This window comes from Carcharhinus amblyrhynchos, chromosome 5 (genome assembly GCF_965287045.1).
Source record: "Carcharhinus amblyrhynchos chromosome 5, sCarAmb.v2.hapA, whole genome shotgun sequence".
NCBI classification, from domain to species: domain Eukaryota; kingdom Metazoa; phylum Chordata; class Chondrichthyes; order Carcharhiniformes; family Carcharhinidae; genus Carcharhinus; species Carcharhinus amblyrhynchos.
This window is the reverse complement of record NC_137328.1, coordinates 13,843,517-13,860,663: the sequence shown is the minus strand read 5'-3', so window position 1 is coordinate 13,860,663 and position 17,147 is coordinate 13,843,517. Positions and strand designations below refer to the sequence as shown.

At 42.0% G+C, this 17,147-nt stretch overlaps 1 protein-coding gene across 1 annotated transcript in view; it reads left to right on the top strand.

Moving 5' to 3' along the window:
• Window positions 1–17,147, top strand: part of dnah6 (dynein, axonemal, heavy chain 6) — a 300,004-nt gene that overhangs the window by 154,288 nt on the left and 128,569 nt on the right. The window contains exons 44-47 of the mRNA XM_080188484.1: window positions 5,343–5,416; window positions 7,764–7,918; window positions 11,889–12,120; window positions 14,024–14,176. Of these exons, the coding sequence (XP_080044610.1) occupies window positions 5,343–5,416; window positions 7,764–7,918; window positions 11,889–12,120; window positions 14,024–14,176 (614 nt within the window). The remainder of the gene's footprint in view (window positions 1–5,342; window positions 5,417–7,763; window positions 7,919–11,888; window positions 12,121–14,023; window positions 14,177–17,147) is intronic.

The window sequence follows — 17,147 nt, the reverse complement described above, 5'->3', positions numbered from 1 at the left end:
AATACCGATGCAAAGTATTCATTCAGGGTCTCCCCCATTCCCTCAGACTCAATACATAGTTCCCTTCCTTTGTCCCTAAGAGGACCTATTTTCCCTCTAACCACCCTCTTGTTCCTAATATAAGAGTAAAATGCCTTTGGATTTCCCTTAATCCTATCAGCCAAAGCCATGTCGTGCCCCATTTTCGCCCTTCTAATTCCCCTTTTGAGCTCCCTCCTGCTCTCTCTATATTCCTCCAGTGCTCTCTCCGTTCCCAGTTGCTTAGACCTAACATATGCCTCTCTCTTCTCCCTGACCAAGTCCTCAATATCCCCTGTAATCCATGGCTCTCTAATCCTGCCTTTTCCATCCTTCCTCTTTACCGGCACATGTCTTTCCTGCAACATTTTCAGTTTGCTCTTGAAAGCCTCCCACTTACCCGCTAACAACCTCTCCCAATCAGTGTCCTTCAGCTCCTTCCTAATCCGGCTACAGCTCGCCTTCCCCCAGTTCAGCACCCTCCCCTTCGGACGGCACTCATCCTTTTCCATTTTTATCCTAAAGTAGACAGACTTGTGGTCAGTGTTAGCCACATGTTTGCCTACCACAACCTCAACCACCTGCCCCGGCTCATTACCCAACACTAGATCCACTGTAGCACCCTCCCTAGTCGGGCTAGTTATGTACTGCTCCAAGGACCCTTCCAGCACACATTTTACAAATTCCTCCCCATCCGAACCCCCAGCTCTAGGCACCTTCCAATCCACTCCAGGAAAATTAAAGTCACCCACTACAACCACCCTATTCTTTCAGCACCTATCTAAAATGTCTTTACAAATGCCTTCTTCCACTGGCCTTGGGCTGTTGGGTGGCCTATAGTACACAGGCTCAAGATGAAGTCATGTAAAATCGCCAGCTCCAATGCACCCCTCCCTGATGAGCTCAGTGCATTCGACGCCCATTTTGAGCAAGAGGTCAATGAGAGCGTGTCCTCTACCCTGGAAGTCCTGGATGAACCTGTATCTGGGGTCACCATTGCAGATGTTAGAGCAGCTTTCTCGAAGGTCAATTCACGAAAGCGACTGGCCCAGATGGGGTACCCAGATGTGCACACAGCTGGTGGGGATATTCACAAATATCTTCAACCTCTCTTTACAACAATCTGAGGTCCCTATCTGCTTCATCCTGGTACCTACCTGAGAAAAATCAAACAGCGTGCCTTAATGACTATCGGCCGGTGGCTCTGATATCCATCATTATGAAGTGCTTTGAAAGATTAGTTATGGCACGAATCAGTTGCTGCCTCCTGGACTACCTGGATCCACTACAGTTTGCCTACCTCCACAACAGGTCCACATCAGATCCCATTTCCCTGGAACATCTAGATCACAAAGACACCGATGTCAGACTCCTATTTATTGACTACAGCTCAGCCTTCAACACTATTATTTCCACGAAACTCATCTCCAAGCTCCGTGGCCTGGGCCTTGGCACCTCCCTCTTTGCGACTGGGTCCTGAACTTCATAACTCACAGACCACAATCAGTGAGGAATCGCAACAACACCTCCTCCATGATCATCCTCAACACCGGGGCCCCACAGGGCTGTGTTCTCAGCCCCCTACTATACTCCTTATACAGCTATGACTGTGTGGTCAAATTCCCTCCAATTCAATTTTCAAGTTTGCTGATGATACCACCGTAGTAGGTCAGATCTCAAGACAGAGTATAGGAATGAGATAGAAAATCCAGTGAACTGGTGAGGCAAAAACAATCTCTCCCTCAATGTCAACAAAATGAAAGGAGGTTGTCATTGACTTCAGGAAGTGTAAAGGAGAACATTCCCCTGTCTACATCAGAGGAGATGAAGCAGAAAAGATCGAGAGCTTGAAGTTTTTTGGTGTCCAGATCACCAACAACCTGTCCTGGTCCCCTCATGCTGACACTATAGTTATGAAAGCCCACCAATGCCTCTACTTTCTCAGAAGACTAAGGAAATCTGGCATGTCAGCTACAACTCTTACCAACTTTTACAGATGCACCATAGAAAGCATTCTTTCTGGTTGTATCACAGCTTGGTATGGCTCCTGCTCTGCCCAAGACTGCAAGGAACTACAAAAGGTCATGAATGAAGCCCAATCCATCATGCAAAACAGTCTCCCATCCATTAACTTTGTTTACGCTTCCTGCTGCCTCGGCAAAGCAGCCAGCATACTTAAGAACTCGACACACTCTGGACATTCTCTCTTCCACCTTCTTCTGTCAGGAGAAAGATATAAAGGTCGGAGGTCATGTGCCAACCAACTCAAGAACAGCTTCTTTCCTGCTGCTGTCAGACTTTTGAATGGACCTACCTTGCATTAAGTTGATCTTTCTCTACACTCTAGCTACGACTGTAACACTGCATTCTGCACTCTCTTGTTTTATGAATGATGTTTTAACTGTACAGTGTGGAAGAAACAGTACTTTTCACTGTATGTTAATGCATGTGACAATAATAAATCAAATCAAATCTAATCAAAAACACCAATTGAAATAAAGGAAATTACAATGATATGAGGCACGATTTGACTATGATCGATAAAAGCAAATTATTGTGGCTGTAAGACTTGTTCTTTCCGGTCTGGTGCAAAATAAAATGGAAAAGGTGGCCATGCCATGGTTTATGAGGGAAATTAGGGATAGTTTTAGATCCATGGAAGAGATGTCAATTGAACAGCAAAAACAACAGACCTTAAGATGGGGGACAGTTTAAAAATCAGCAAAGGGGGACAAAGGAATTGATTAAGAAGCATAAAGTTAAGAATGAGAGCAAGCTTGGAGGGAAAATAAAAACTGACTGTAAAAGCTTCTATTGGTGTGCAGATATATAAAAAAAAATTAGGTCCCTTACAGTCAAAAACAGGGGAATTTATAATGGGAACAAAGTCATGGTTAGCCAACTAAATACATATTTTGCTTCTGTCTTCACAAAGGAGGACACAGTGTACTAGAAATATTGGGGAATACAGGGTTTAGTGAGAGGGAGGAACTGAAGAAAATCTGTATTAGTAGGGAAATGGTGTTGTAGCAATTGATGGGTTTGATGGCTCATAAATCTCCAGGGCCTGATAATCTACATCCCAGTATACAGTGGTCCTGGAAATAGTGAATGCATTGACGGTCACCTTCCAAGATTCTATAGACTCGGAGCAGCTCCTATGGATGTGACCCCACTACTTGAAAAGGGTGGTAGAGAGAAAGCAGAAAATTATAGAAGCCTGACATCTGTAATAGGGGAAATGCTAGATTGTATGAAAAGGGATTTAATAGCAGAACACTATTAAACCGTGGCCAGATTGAACAGAGTTAGCATGGATTTATGAAAGCAAACCATGCTTGAATTTTACTGAAATTTGTCATGGATATAACTAGTAGAGTTGATGACGGGGAGCCAGTGGATGTGGTTTATTTGGACTTGCAGAAGGCTTTCGATAAGATCCCACTTAAGAGATGAGCATGTAAAATTAAAGCGCATGTGATGTGGGAGGTAGTGTATTGAGACAAATAGAAAACTGGTTGGCCAACATAAAACAGAGTGGGTACTCTTTCAAGTGGCAAGCACTGACTAGTTTTAGTTTATTTATTAGTGTCACAAGTAGGCTTACATTAACACTGCAATGAAGTTACTGTGAAAATCCCCTAGTCGCCACACTCTGGTGCCTGTTTGGGTACACTAAGAGAGAATTTAGCAAGGCCAATGCATCTAACCAGCACATCTATCTGACTGTGGGAGGAAACCGGAACACCCGGAGGAAACCCACACAGACACAGGGAGAATGTGCAGACTCTACACAGACAATCCCATCTATTGACTCTATCTACACTTCCCGCTGCCTTGGCAAAGCAGCCAGCATAATTAAGAATCCATGCATCTTGGACATTCTCTCTTCCATCTTCTTCCATTGGGAAAAAGATAAAAAAATCTGTGGTCACATATCAACTGACATAACAGATTCTTTCCTGCTGCCATCAGACTTTTGAATGGACCTACCTTGCATTAAATTGATCTTTCTCTACACCTTAGCTATAATTGTAACATTACATTCTGCACTCTCTCGTTTCCTTCTCTATGAACGGTATGCTTTGTCTGTATAGCATGCAAGAAACAATACTTTTCACTGTATGCTAATTCATGTGACAATAATAAATCAAATCAAATCAAAAAAAAACCCATGCCGGGAATCAAATACATGCTGGTGCTGTGAGGCAGCAGTGTTAACAACTGTGCCTCCATGCTGAGTTTTGCAGGGATTAGTGCTAGGACCCCAGTTATTTACAATGTATGTTAATGATTTAGATGAGGGAACTGAATGTAATTTCACCAAATTTGCAGATGTCACAAAGTTGGGTGGGAGGGTCACAAAGTTGGACTTTGGAGGAGGATGCGGAGATGCTTCAGTGTGATTTAGACCAGTTGAGTGAGTGAGCAAATGCAAGACAGGTGCAATATAATGTGGATAAATGTGAGGTTATCTACTTTGGTAGCAAAAGCGGCAAGATAGATTATTATCTGAATGATTATAGATTGACGGAGATGAATGTGCAACGAGGCCTGGGTGTCTTTGTACACCAATCACTGAAGATAAACATGCAGGTGCGGCAGGCAGCGAAGGCGGCAAATGGTATGTTGGTCTTTATAGTGAGAAGATTTGAGTACAGGAGCAGTGATGTCTTGTTGCAGTTATACAGGGCCTTGGCGAGGCCACATCTGGAATATTGTGTGAAGTTTTGGTCTTCTTCTCTGAGGAAGGATATTCTTGCTATGGAGGGAGTGCAGCAAAGGTTTACCAGACTTATTTCTGGGATGGTTGGACTGACTTATGAGGAGAGATTGAGCCATTAGGGCGATATTTATTGCACTTCAGAAAACTTAGAGTGATCTTATCGAGACCTATAACAGGACTAGACAAGATATTCCCAATGGCGGGAGACGACAGAACCAGGGGTCACAGTCTGAAGACACGGGGTAGACCATTTGAGACTGAGATGAGAATTTCTTCACCCAGAGAGTCATAAGTCTGTGAAATTCTTTACCACAGAAAGTAATTCAGGCTAAAACATTGTTTGTTTTCAATGAGTTAGACATAGCTCTTGGAACTAAAGGGAGCAAAAGGAATGGGGGAAAGCAGGAACAGGCTGTAGAGTTGGATGATCAGCCATGATGTTAATAAATGGCGGAGTAGGCTCGAAGGATTGAATGGCTTACTCCTGCTTCTATTTGCTGTGTTTCTGTGTGTGCTGGTACTGTAAGGATATACAAAATAATTTATTTGTGGTTATTGTATTTTCATCTTGTTGATACACTTTTCCTTTTTATTAAAGGCAAGCATTTTTCAGTTCAGCTGGAACCAGATTACTTTATTACCAGTCCAATTATCTTTGGAGATTTTATGAAGGTAAAAGAATATTTTGCACTTACTAGAACCATAGCTTCACTGTTACGGAATCATTGAATGATAAACTACATTAAGGTATTATTCCATGCACTGTGCCTGTGCTGGCTAGTTGATGGAGTGATCCAAAACTCCCATTACCCTCCATTTCCAATAGTCTGGGAGATTATTTTCCCTTCAACTATTTGTCCAAGCCTCTTTTGAATGTTATTATTGAATCTGCTTCCACTACCCTGTCGGGCAGTGTACCCTGGAGCACAACAACTCACAAAATCCGTGGTATTTTGCCAATCATCTTAAATCTGTATCCTCTTGTTATTGACCATTCTGCCACTGGCAATGGTGCTTTTTTTATTTACCCTTTCAGAGTTCTTCCTGTTATTTTCTATTAACACTTTTATCAAACCTCTTCTTAATCTTTTCTTTTCCAAGGAAAACAAACTCAACTTCTCCAATCCTTTCACATGTTTGTGATCCCTCATCTCCAATCCATACTAGTAAACCTCACCTGCCCCATCTCCAAGGCCTTGATATCATTCTTAGAGTGTGGTGCCCAGAATTGAACCCAGTACCAAATACACCAGCTGAGCTGTGTCAGATTCATTGGAGTCTAGAAGAGTGAGAGGGGACCTCATAGAAGCTTTTAAAATTCTAACAGAATTAGACAGGGTGGATTCAGAAAGAATGTATGTTCCTGATGGTAGGGGAGTCCAGAACTAGAGGTCATAGTTTGAGGATAAGAGGTAAATCTTTTGAACTGGGGTGAGGAAAAATTTCTTCACCCAGACAGTGGTGGGGGGATCATCACTGCAGAGATAGGGAGCTGGGGATTTGGGCCATCTGGTATAGGGGGACAGGGCTGGCCTGGGAATGGCAGAGGGACTGCGATCGGGCGATGGGGAAGGTTTTGGGGGACAGCACTGTGAGGATCCCGGGCTGGCCAGCTCAATCGCTGGCTAGCAAATGGGAGACTAACGCTTCAGGGCCACTGTGCATGCACAGAAGCCCACTGATTTCAGCCCCTCCAGCCTGAAATCTAATGATATTCACGCTGGTGGCCTTTGCATTGCACAGTGTGTGGAAGATTCTTCTCTGAACTCCCACTGGAAAAATCTGCGTGAATTACTATAGTTTTCCGGCAAGTTTTTTTTGGAAGAATTGCCCCCTATATTTTTAGCCTTAGCTTTTTCAAATGCCAAATACTTTTGACCCAGATTATTCCCTTTAAAAGTTTGCCCACCACTGAAATTTAGCTGACTAGCCTATAGTTGCCGTGTTTTTTCTCTCTTTGTTTTTTAAACAGAGGAGTTTGGCAATTGCAATTCTCCAGTCCTCTGACATAAGCTAAAATCAAAGCCGAATTGGAAGATTGTAGTGAGAGATTTATTTCACTTAAGTTTTTATGCATCCCATTCAAACCTGGTGACTTTAGTACTTTGAGAACGGCCAATGTTTTTATTATTATTATTATTCTTTCTCTGTATCTATCTATGTATCTATCTATCTCTTTCTCTCTCTTATCTCTCTCTCTCTCTCTCAATTATATATATATTTAAATATATCTATTCTAAATCTCATGATGTTATGATCACTGTTTCCCAATCACACTCCCATGCAGACATGCTCTATTCACCTAATTGCATCCAGAGCTAGACTAGCACTGTTTCCTTCCTTGGGCTGAAAACACATTGATCAAAAGGTCCTCTTATTCTCATGAGTCCCTTTCCTTTTTGACCTTTGGATTGTAACTATTAAATGGGATAATTATTAGTAATATAGGAAACTAAATACTTTGATTAAATTTTATGTGTATTGTCCAGTTTTTTGTTTCTTAGTAAACTCACATGTGTTTCTTCATAATTATTTTCTGTATGATGTTTTTACGTAAAAGAGGTTGATTGCATTGAAAGATGGCAATGCAAAAGTTTACTGCAAATGAATAGAAATCCATTGAATAATAAAAGCAAACAATTTATAGTTTAATGATGAGTTAATAATAAGGAGTAATATCAAAGCTACGTATGATTCAATTATTACAATTACGACAGGTAATCTCATTTAATTGATGTTTCCTTTGAGGTCATTGATTTGGTTATTAATTTATAAACATTTTGCCTGTTTGAGTCATTGCTAAGTATTTTTATTGCCTATGTAATTATTCCAGTTCCTCATTGTTCTCTGTATAGTAATTTCCAGATATCAGTTCTCTGTGTAGTTTATTACCACTTTCCCATTACAATGCATGTAATGAAATCAATGAAGCCCTTATTTCACATATAATCACCCCAGGGAATCAGTTATTCTATATAGGTGTAATTTATTCAGTGGAGTCCCCAATTACTCTTTTCAGATTGGAGCGGAGAAAGCAGACCGGTTTTATGAAGATTTGCTAAATTATGAAAAAGTAAAAGGTGTTCTACGGGACTACATGGACGATTATAATATGACAAGTTCCAAAGAGATGAAACTAGTTTTCTTTCAAGATGCAGTTGAACATGTTTCGAGGTACTAGCTTTTATTTAGCACTAACTATTTCTTGTTTTATGTATAAGTGAACATGCATACCATGGGCGGGATTTTACACGCAGACCACTGCTAGTTTCGCTGCCGCAGAGGGTTGGCAGCGGGATCAGAAGATCCTGCCATTGTCAACAGGTTTGCTGTTGAATGCACCCCTCACCTCTAGGAAATCCATGGCGGGGTCACGCGTTCATTGGGACTGTAAGGTCCCACAAATGAGAACAACTGTAAAATTCTGGGCCGTGTATATGTTCCACCAGAGCAGAATTCAGGGACAGTGTAGGCAGAGGCATTGGAATCTAGAGTGGAGTAGAATCATTACAGTGTTGCTACCCCATGAACACTGTTGTGGGAAATTCCATTCGGAGAGTAAATTCTTCCTGTACCTGTCCCATATGTATCCCAGTAGGTGCTATCCCAGGAATCCCATCACATACTAATAGGCTAGATGCAGCAAAATAATAATATTGGGTAATTCTAATCAACTCAAGACATGAATGTTTTTACAATGTAGGAAAACAGGAGCAGAAGTATGACATCTGGTCCATTGAGTCTTCAATAAAATTGTGTCTGACCTTCTAGCTCACTCTACATGGCTACCCTCACCCCATATTTCTTGACTTCTTCACTATCCATTCGTAATACATGAGGTCAAAATATAGAGCACTTCAAAGAATGCATCATGGTTGTTTTCTGGATCGGATTTTAGTCCAGTAGGGGCACCAGGATTATGAGGAGATAAACAGAGCTGAAGGGATTGGGAGATAGGCTAAACTAGCATAAAACAGTTGGTCTGAAATAGGAGAGATCAGATATGGAGGGATTGTGGGGTAGGGAAAGGAGGGGTGAGGGGAGATGAGTGCATATTCTTGAATGCCTGAGACATAATAAGGTTGGTGAGCATCAGGTGCAAGTAGCCAAATAGGATTATCATGAGGCAGTAGTGAAGATTTCGCTCAAACAAAGGGAGGAGTGGCAACTTAACATTCTTGGTTACATCAAAAACGAGAAAGAAAGGAAAGATGGCATAAATTATCAAGAAACTGGTGGAGCTCTAGAAAGGAATTATATGTTTTAACATTCAAATTTTGATGTTGCAAGATTTGGGTATGTAGCATCTGCATTTTTGCAGCAATGGCTGCCATTAGGGGTCCAACGTAGTATTCACATTAAGTGTGGTGCTGGTTCATAGGATGTCATTTTGCTAAGATTGATAGCGTGAATATTTACAGAGTAAGCACATTTGCCAGGGCGTAACACTGATTTGACTTGAACAATTCCATTTTTGACTTCATCACTCCAGCAAACCTCCTCTCTTAATCTTGCACAGCCCAACAGGAAGGTACCATCTGTCCCCACCAACCCCTTTTAAAGGAATCATGAACTGTTTTCAGATTAGTCACTGATTTTGACTGGTGTTCTGAGTTGATAGATGTCTTTGGAGGATTGCACTGTTAAGATGGTGAAATCAACAGGGAGTACTGTGGCGCATGGTGGAGACCTGGTACTGACTTAACAGGTTCTGCTTACATCTTGAGCTTCCAGTCATGGGTGTTGTAGTTTCTATCTCACTTGGCTTACAGCATGAAGGGTGAGCAACAGAGGTGGCACAGAGCAGGACAAACTGCTTGAAGAATGAGGAGCAGGAACTAGAGTAGGAGTCCATACAAGGCCATTTCAATTCTGGATCTTCAAGGAGCAATTCTCCTGTATCAACATCAGTGAGGAAAAATGTGCAAAACATTTCCATTTCAGTAAGGAGGGTGCTTCTGGAAATCTGCCATCTGATGCAGACTGAGGATGGCATTGCTAATGACTGTGATGACCATGGCCTTGAACTTCTTCATGTTGGTACCTTTTCAGGTTGGAGCTGCAAAGACAGGGGAATAAATTGTTTTTCACTCAGAGCTGCTGGAACAGTGAACATTTGGCTTTGCCAGAATATCAGACTTCCCCTATATTGCAGTGTCCCAGTGACAGCCCTTAAGTATCTGAAAGGAGAAATGCATAGGGTAGGGTTGTTGCAGTAAAGGAAGGGCAGAAAGCAAAAAGACCATCTGCTGCTTGTGTAACAGAAGAAATTATGGGATGAGGGAGAAGTGAGGAGGAGGGTTGGATATGGGAATAATGTCACCTTTGATACATTCAGCCTCACAGCTAACCATAATCGCAGTAATGGCCCTTCCAATGATATCAACTGTTTCTGTCATCCTGCTGTTGAGTCTCTGTTGCTTGTAAATGTGCCATTATGCCCTACAAACAGAGGGACGTATGTCAGTCACCTGAATTTTCCCATTCTGACCACCACAAGAATGGTAGCAGGTGAGGAGCAGACCATGGAAAGGTCCATTGAACTTGGGCAGGAATTTTCAGTTTCGGGGTGAGTGCAGCCAGAAAATCGCACCCCGGGAGTGTGGTGCAATGTGTTTGAGGTGAGGTAGCTGTCATGGCTGAATGGGTGCAAAATCTGAGAGATCTGATGCTTGTGACAGTACTCAGTGCATGAAATTGAGGTGAGGCAATGAATGTATGGATTGAGTTGTGATTTTTAGAGATTGTTGATAGGTGTATGATGGGGATGTAGTGAATTGAAAATAATTTGAATTGAATGTTGTTGCTGATGTGGTATGGTATTTGAAGATGCATTCACTGACCAGTTGCATGAGATCATTGAACCTCTTGCGATATGAATCCACCTCCTCGGGACTCGATTGCTGGCAGTGACTGTGATGGCTATCTGTTCCCACTGTCTTTGCAGAGTCTGTCTGGAGGATTTCCTCGTCCTCTGTGGATAGAGGGCCTCTTGTCCTGTCCTAAACTAAGTCCTGCAGTCCTACATCAGTCCTGTCAGAGATAACTCTCTCCCTGCTTGAGCCACAGTGAATCTTTTTGCAGGCCACACACTTCCCCAGCTATTTGCAGCAACTGCTCCAGTTAAAACACACTTCCCCTTTCACAGGTGCAGGCTGGTTTTAAGTAATACAATCTAGTTTGAATGGGTGCTAACCTCCCGTGATTTTGCAACCCCACCCATTTCGGGCATGTAGCTATTCAACTAAGTGCTTAGTGGTTGTGTTGGTGCACAGCTTAGAGGGAATTTACATCTTGATGATCAGGAATCATGGAGTGAAAGGTCCTGGGATTATGAGCAGGTGAATCACAAGCCCTAGGATAAGGTAGGGAAATCAGGGGATGACGTCTGGAACTGAGGAAAATTGGGGATTGTGGCCTGGAATTGGGGAGATCAGGAGCTTCTCTTCTGTTAATTCTGGTTTTCTTCATGTGCACATGTGCCATGGGTTGCTTCATTTCAGAAACAATGAAGAAAACGCATTTCACACAAAAGGATACTTTAAACTTCGAATATTGTAAATTTATTTTTTATTCATTCGTGGCAAATGGGTGTCACTGGCTGACCAGCATTTATTGTCCATCTCTTGTTGCCCGAGGGCAATTCAGAGTCAACTGCATTGCTGTGACTCGGGAGTCACATGTAAGTCTGACCAGGTAAGGACGAAATGGCATTGGTGAACCAGATGGATTTTTCCAACCCTTGCCCATGGTTTCATAGTCGTCAGCAGATTTTTAAATTCTGGTATTTTATTGAATTCAAATTCTACCATCTACCATGGTGGGATCCAAACCTGGACCGTTAGCTAAATTTCTGGATTAATAGTCTAATGATAATGATAATAGTCTAATGATATGCTTGAGCACCAACTTTGAAATGGTTCATAAGGATTAAAACAGTATAATTGTTCAAATGAACAACTGAGAATAATAATGTATGATATTGGTAAACTACATACGACATCACAAATTTTTAGAGATTGATGTGGAAGTTGTGATAGCACCTCCTTGTACATGTGATATCATCATGATAGTTTGAAGAAATTAATGGTTGGAACTAAGAATGCCAAGATCTTTCTAAGATGATTCTACAATGATCTTACAGAATTGCTCGCATGATTCGCCAGGAACGAGGAAATGCACTTCTGGTGGGCGTTGGAGGTACGGGCAAACAGTCCCTCACACGACTGGCCGCCCACATATGTAGCTACAAGTGCTTTCAAATTGAACTCAGCCGTGGCTACAACTATGACTCGTTCCATGAGGACCTGCGAAAGCTTTATAAACTGGCTGGGGTTGATGACAAAGATACAGTCTTTCTCTTCACTGACACACAGGTATAGCTTTTGAAAAATCAATAACTTTTGTTTCGCTCAACTGGTGTAAGTTGCAACACATGATATGAACCTCTACTCTTAGCCTTGTCAATCTGGAAAATTCTCCTGACTGGGGCTATTCTCCTTGGAAAGAAGGAGATTGAGAGGGGACATGATAGAGGTATATAAGATACTGAAGGGAATAGATAGAGTTAATAGTGAGAGACTGCTCCCTAGACTGGGTACGAACACAAGAGGTCATCACTTAAGGGTGAGGGGGGGGAGGTATAATTTGGAGGTAAGAGGAAGGTTCTTTACACAGAGAGTTGTGGGGGTCTGGAATGCGCTACCGAGTAGGGTGGTGGAGGCAGGCACGTTGGATTCGTTTAAGATGCAGTTAGATAGGCATATGAGTGAAACGGGAATGGAGGGATATGGTAGGGGCTATTAAATAGGGTTAAACCTCGGGAGACACCGGAAGGGCAGGCTGTATAACTAATATGTTTTGTCTTTATTCCACAGGTGGAGGTCCACCTCGTGTCAAGCGAGGGGCATGCACACGGCGGGTTGTGCGTGGGCTGCTCTTGGAAGTCCAGGAGTGGCCTAGTACTTCATGTCGGTGTGTGTGCTTGATCCTGGACCGATAGACGGGCTCCACAACAGCTCAGTGACTAGCACTGCTAGCTGTGCAGATACATGGATTTGGGCCTGTGTCTGTGGGAGTTTGCGCATTCTCCCTGTGGTTGCGTGGGTTTCCTCCGGGCGCTCCGGTTTCCTCCCACACCCCAAAGATGTGCTCTTAGGCTAATTGGTTTCCACCAAATTGACACTATTTCTTCCCTGAATCTGACTGAGTAGGGTCCCATTCGTAGACATGCAGGGTAGAATAGGTGTAGGGCGATGTGGCGGCGCGGGCTCGTTGGGCCGAAGGGCCTGTTTCCCGTGCTGGGTTGTTCTTTGTTCTTTGTTCTTTGTTCAATGAAATGTCACCCTGTAAATATTCAATCTTTAAACAAAAAGTATATTTCATATCAATTTAACAACATTACATTTTTATGAATGGTAGCTAAATATTTCACAGCTCGTTATTATAATTGTTTGTCCATACTGACCGAGTGGAGAATACTTTGGGGGCATGTTAACGTCTTGATTTGCCAGGAGTGGAAGTCTGGCATCATGTGGAATCCTGAGTTTCCACGCATGTTTCAGAATTTGATATCTACAATGTAGGGAGTCGCTCCTCAGCCTTCTCCAGCAAAGACAATTCAAGCCGACCCAACTGCTCTTTGTGACTTAAATGTTCCATCCCAGGCAGCATCCTGGTGAATTTCCTCTGCACTCCCTCCAGTGCAATCACATCCTTCCTATAGGACAGTAACAGCATACAGATAGCGTAGAGTCAGATCTCTTGAGGTCCGCATTGATGCCCTCAACATAAATGGTGGCTGCAGACTTAAGAAGCCACTCATGGCAGATCTTTTTAGGTTTTCTGAGCAAGAATCACCCAGCCGAGACCCCGTAGCTGAAATGATCTATCTCCTCATTTTTTTCTTGCTCTGAATATGTGTATCTTTTCTGACATGCCACATGGCACACCTCTGAGCAGAAATCTTCCTGCCCACCGCATTGGAAGAAACCAAGAAAATACGAGTGTTGGGCAACTGAATTTCTAGGCCGTAGTATTTATGGTAGTTGCCCTTAATTAGTTGTACATTTACAATGAATATGATATGATCAGAGTGAGACATAGCCAGTGACAATACATGGTTTTACAAGCAGCATACTCATGATTCAAACATTTGGGTACAGTTATCTAGAATGCTTAGTACCATGTCAGTTGTTAAGTATATTTCTTCCTTGTGATTGGTTGGCATAATTACCAACAGACTTGAGATTAGACTGATGTACCATTGTTTCCTAACAGATAGTGGTAGAGGAATTTCTGGAAGACATCAATAACATCCTCAACTCTGGAGAAGTTCCAAATTTGTTTGAGAAAGATGAACTCGAGCAGGTTCTTGCTGCCACTCGTCCAAAAGCTAAGGATGCCGGAATACCAGAAGGAAATAGAGATGAAGTAAGAGTTCAAAAGCACTGATGTGGTAACACAGTCACTTTGGCTAATGCAGAATGTTTGGTAGGTGGCAGGAATCTGGCCTAGGTGATTGAGTTGAATATTTACTTGCTCTCTATTGGTAAGTTTCTGTTTGCTGGATGACAACATGTTCTTGTCCCACAAGAAAGTTTGGAGGTCAATCAATTTGAGATAGCCTGGTGCAATTTCCGATGATTATAACACTGCTTATCCAATCGTTCCACCACAAGACACAGGAATGAAATTGGATACTTTACATACAAAGTTGATAAGGTGGGATTTCTTGACAATATGATTTGATTGAAACAATGGTGCTTGCAAAGGGATAGTTGTTGGTAGCTGGAATAGGAGGAATACCCATGCAATGTCACAAAATTGGGTTTGGTTTATACCTTGCCCATTCTTCGGGCAGGTAGATGGTTAAAGTTGGTTGGGTAACTTTACTTGCTAATGTCCTGCTTGGATTCCATCTTGTATTTTGTTTTAAATGGCTCTTCTGAGCAGCTGAAAAAGACACTCAATTGAATCTGGTTGAGTCATTCTTTTAACATTTAGCTCAGGGCCTGTAGATATCGATGTGCCCCAAACGCAATTAGGATTCTGATGTTATATGCCACTCCAGCATTCCTGCCAGGTAAAGTCAAATGGAAAGAATATGAAATGCAGGTGTTATTGAAGGCAAATTTCTTACTTCAGTTAGAGAAGCCATGAGGAGCTGGAGACTTCCTCCAGGTGCCAAAGAAAAGTTTTGGATGTCTTTGCCGTGGACAATGGCCTCCCTCTTTTGAATATATGACCACCATCCCCCTGAAATCCTGGTATCCATGCTTTAGTGCCAACTGTGACCAAAGGGTCCAAATATCTGTAAGTTCACTTCTTGCCCATGGATACAACACCTTCTGCCAATCTATTTTGAGTGTTTGTTTCACCAAGTGGCCATGGGCCAGATTTTCACTGAGTTGAGAAGACTCCATTGTCCTTTTGAAAAGCAGGCAGGATCTGGATGCAGAAGTTTTGCCTCCATTTCTGACAGATCCATTTTTTACTAGCAGGGAAGGGACAGGGTGTGATTCATACAGATGGAAAATGTAAACTCAACAAGGCCATTTGAAATTAGTACAGAATTCAAACACACCCCGTTTTGGCTGTTATGAGGCCATGACCTGCATCATTGGAGTAGATGTAAGTCTGTTTAAGTATCAGGATCTGAATTTTATTTTTAAATCCACTGCTCTTTAAACTTGAAAACAAAACTTGCTTAATTTGTCAGTGAGAGTTCAAAAAAAAAGTCTGTCAGACTGCTTTTATTGACAGGCCATCTGGTGTCGGTCACACAATTAAATATTTGATCATTGTTGACATTTCCCAAAGGCTCTTATGTCATTTTGGATGATTGTGTAAGTTTCAATAGCTAAATTATCTCAGCATGGGGTTCTGAAGTCACACTTTGAAGGATAGACTAAAGAGGCTATTAAAAGATTAGATGTACTTAATGTGGCTACTGAATCAAAATGTGTTTGTGATTGCAGATTATTTATTTGAGGAGCTACATCAAATAATTTATTTGTCCATAGTAATTCTGATACTTGTAGCATATTTTCAATTTGTGTCTTTTCAAGGTGGAGGTGGTAATAAAGAAAAAATAAGCCACATACCTGATGACAAATTTGAAAATGAGATCCCCAAATTAACTCTAATTAATGTGCCAAAATCTCCTTTAGTGCATGTATAGTGTTTTACACATTGCCATAGAGAAGCACAGTGAAGTAATCATTATACAACTGGAGAATTCCCTTCAGTTCCATTGCCAAAATCTTATACTCTGTGCATAGAGTGCTGGCTGGGGTGAGAAACCTGGCATGCAGCTCAGCAGCTGCACAGCCAAGTTTCCTCTCCAGATTCTCTGGCACTCTATGCACAGAAAGTCTGGGGGCATGGTTCCCATCACATTGGTTGGATGGAGCCTGATACTGCTGGCAATGTCTGTTCTTGAGAGGTCAGGATGCTGTTTTTGAAATGTGCCCTGATTTGTGTTAAAAAGAAATTCTCCCCACCCCCTCCACGGACAGGGGGTTCTCCCACAAGTAACAGGGAAACCTGCCCCCGTCCCCACCCCCGCACAGCCAAAAGAGAAACCCCCACCCCCTGTCTCATACAAGCATCAGGACAATCCCTCTTCAACCCACACATCATTAAGTCACCAGTAAGAGGCAGTGAAAATTGGAAAATGAGATCTTATCAGCAAGAATCTCATTTTCTGAATTCTTTGAATTTTATGTCCACATCATTGAGCGCAAGATCATCCCCATTGAGTTATTCAATGGCTTTAGAGAATGTGCTCAGAATTTTTGTCTCCTCAGAATAGTTTTGTCTCCTTCGATATGCTACTCCATTTAACAAGTGAATGAAACATAATGGTAGTCACCACTAAGAGATAATAAATTAGCCTCAGTTTTCAATTAAATACTGATTGGATAACTTAAAGTTACTCTATAATACCAGTTGTTAGGGTCCTGGATTAGAACTCCAATGTATATTGTGAAACCAGACTAGACTCCAACAATTTTTCTATTTTGGCATACATGTGAGGGACAGAATGATTCCAGTGACAAATTAAGGATTTTTAAAAATCAGAACAAGCTTTATTCATAATGCAGTTTAAGTATAACAATGCTTTTTGAGCTGTTGGATCCAGTGACATTTGGAGTTCATCTTGTTAAAATGAATAAGTTGGACCATTAAACTGGATTTCAATTGAAAAAAATTGGTTTGTAAACTTCAGAAGAAGGGACAAGATGTACAGGTTAACTGTATTAGCCATGTTAATTACTCCACAGTGTCTGAAGTTGTGTAAGAAAGATGGATTCAGCGTTACAGTGATCAAGCAGGTGCAGGCATGGGGACCGGGTGTGGGCATGGATAAGATAGCTTGTCTGTGCTGACTCAATGGCCA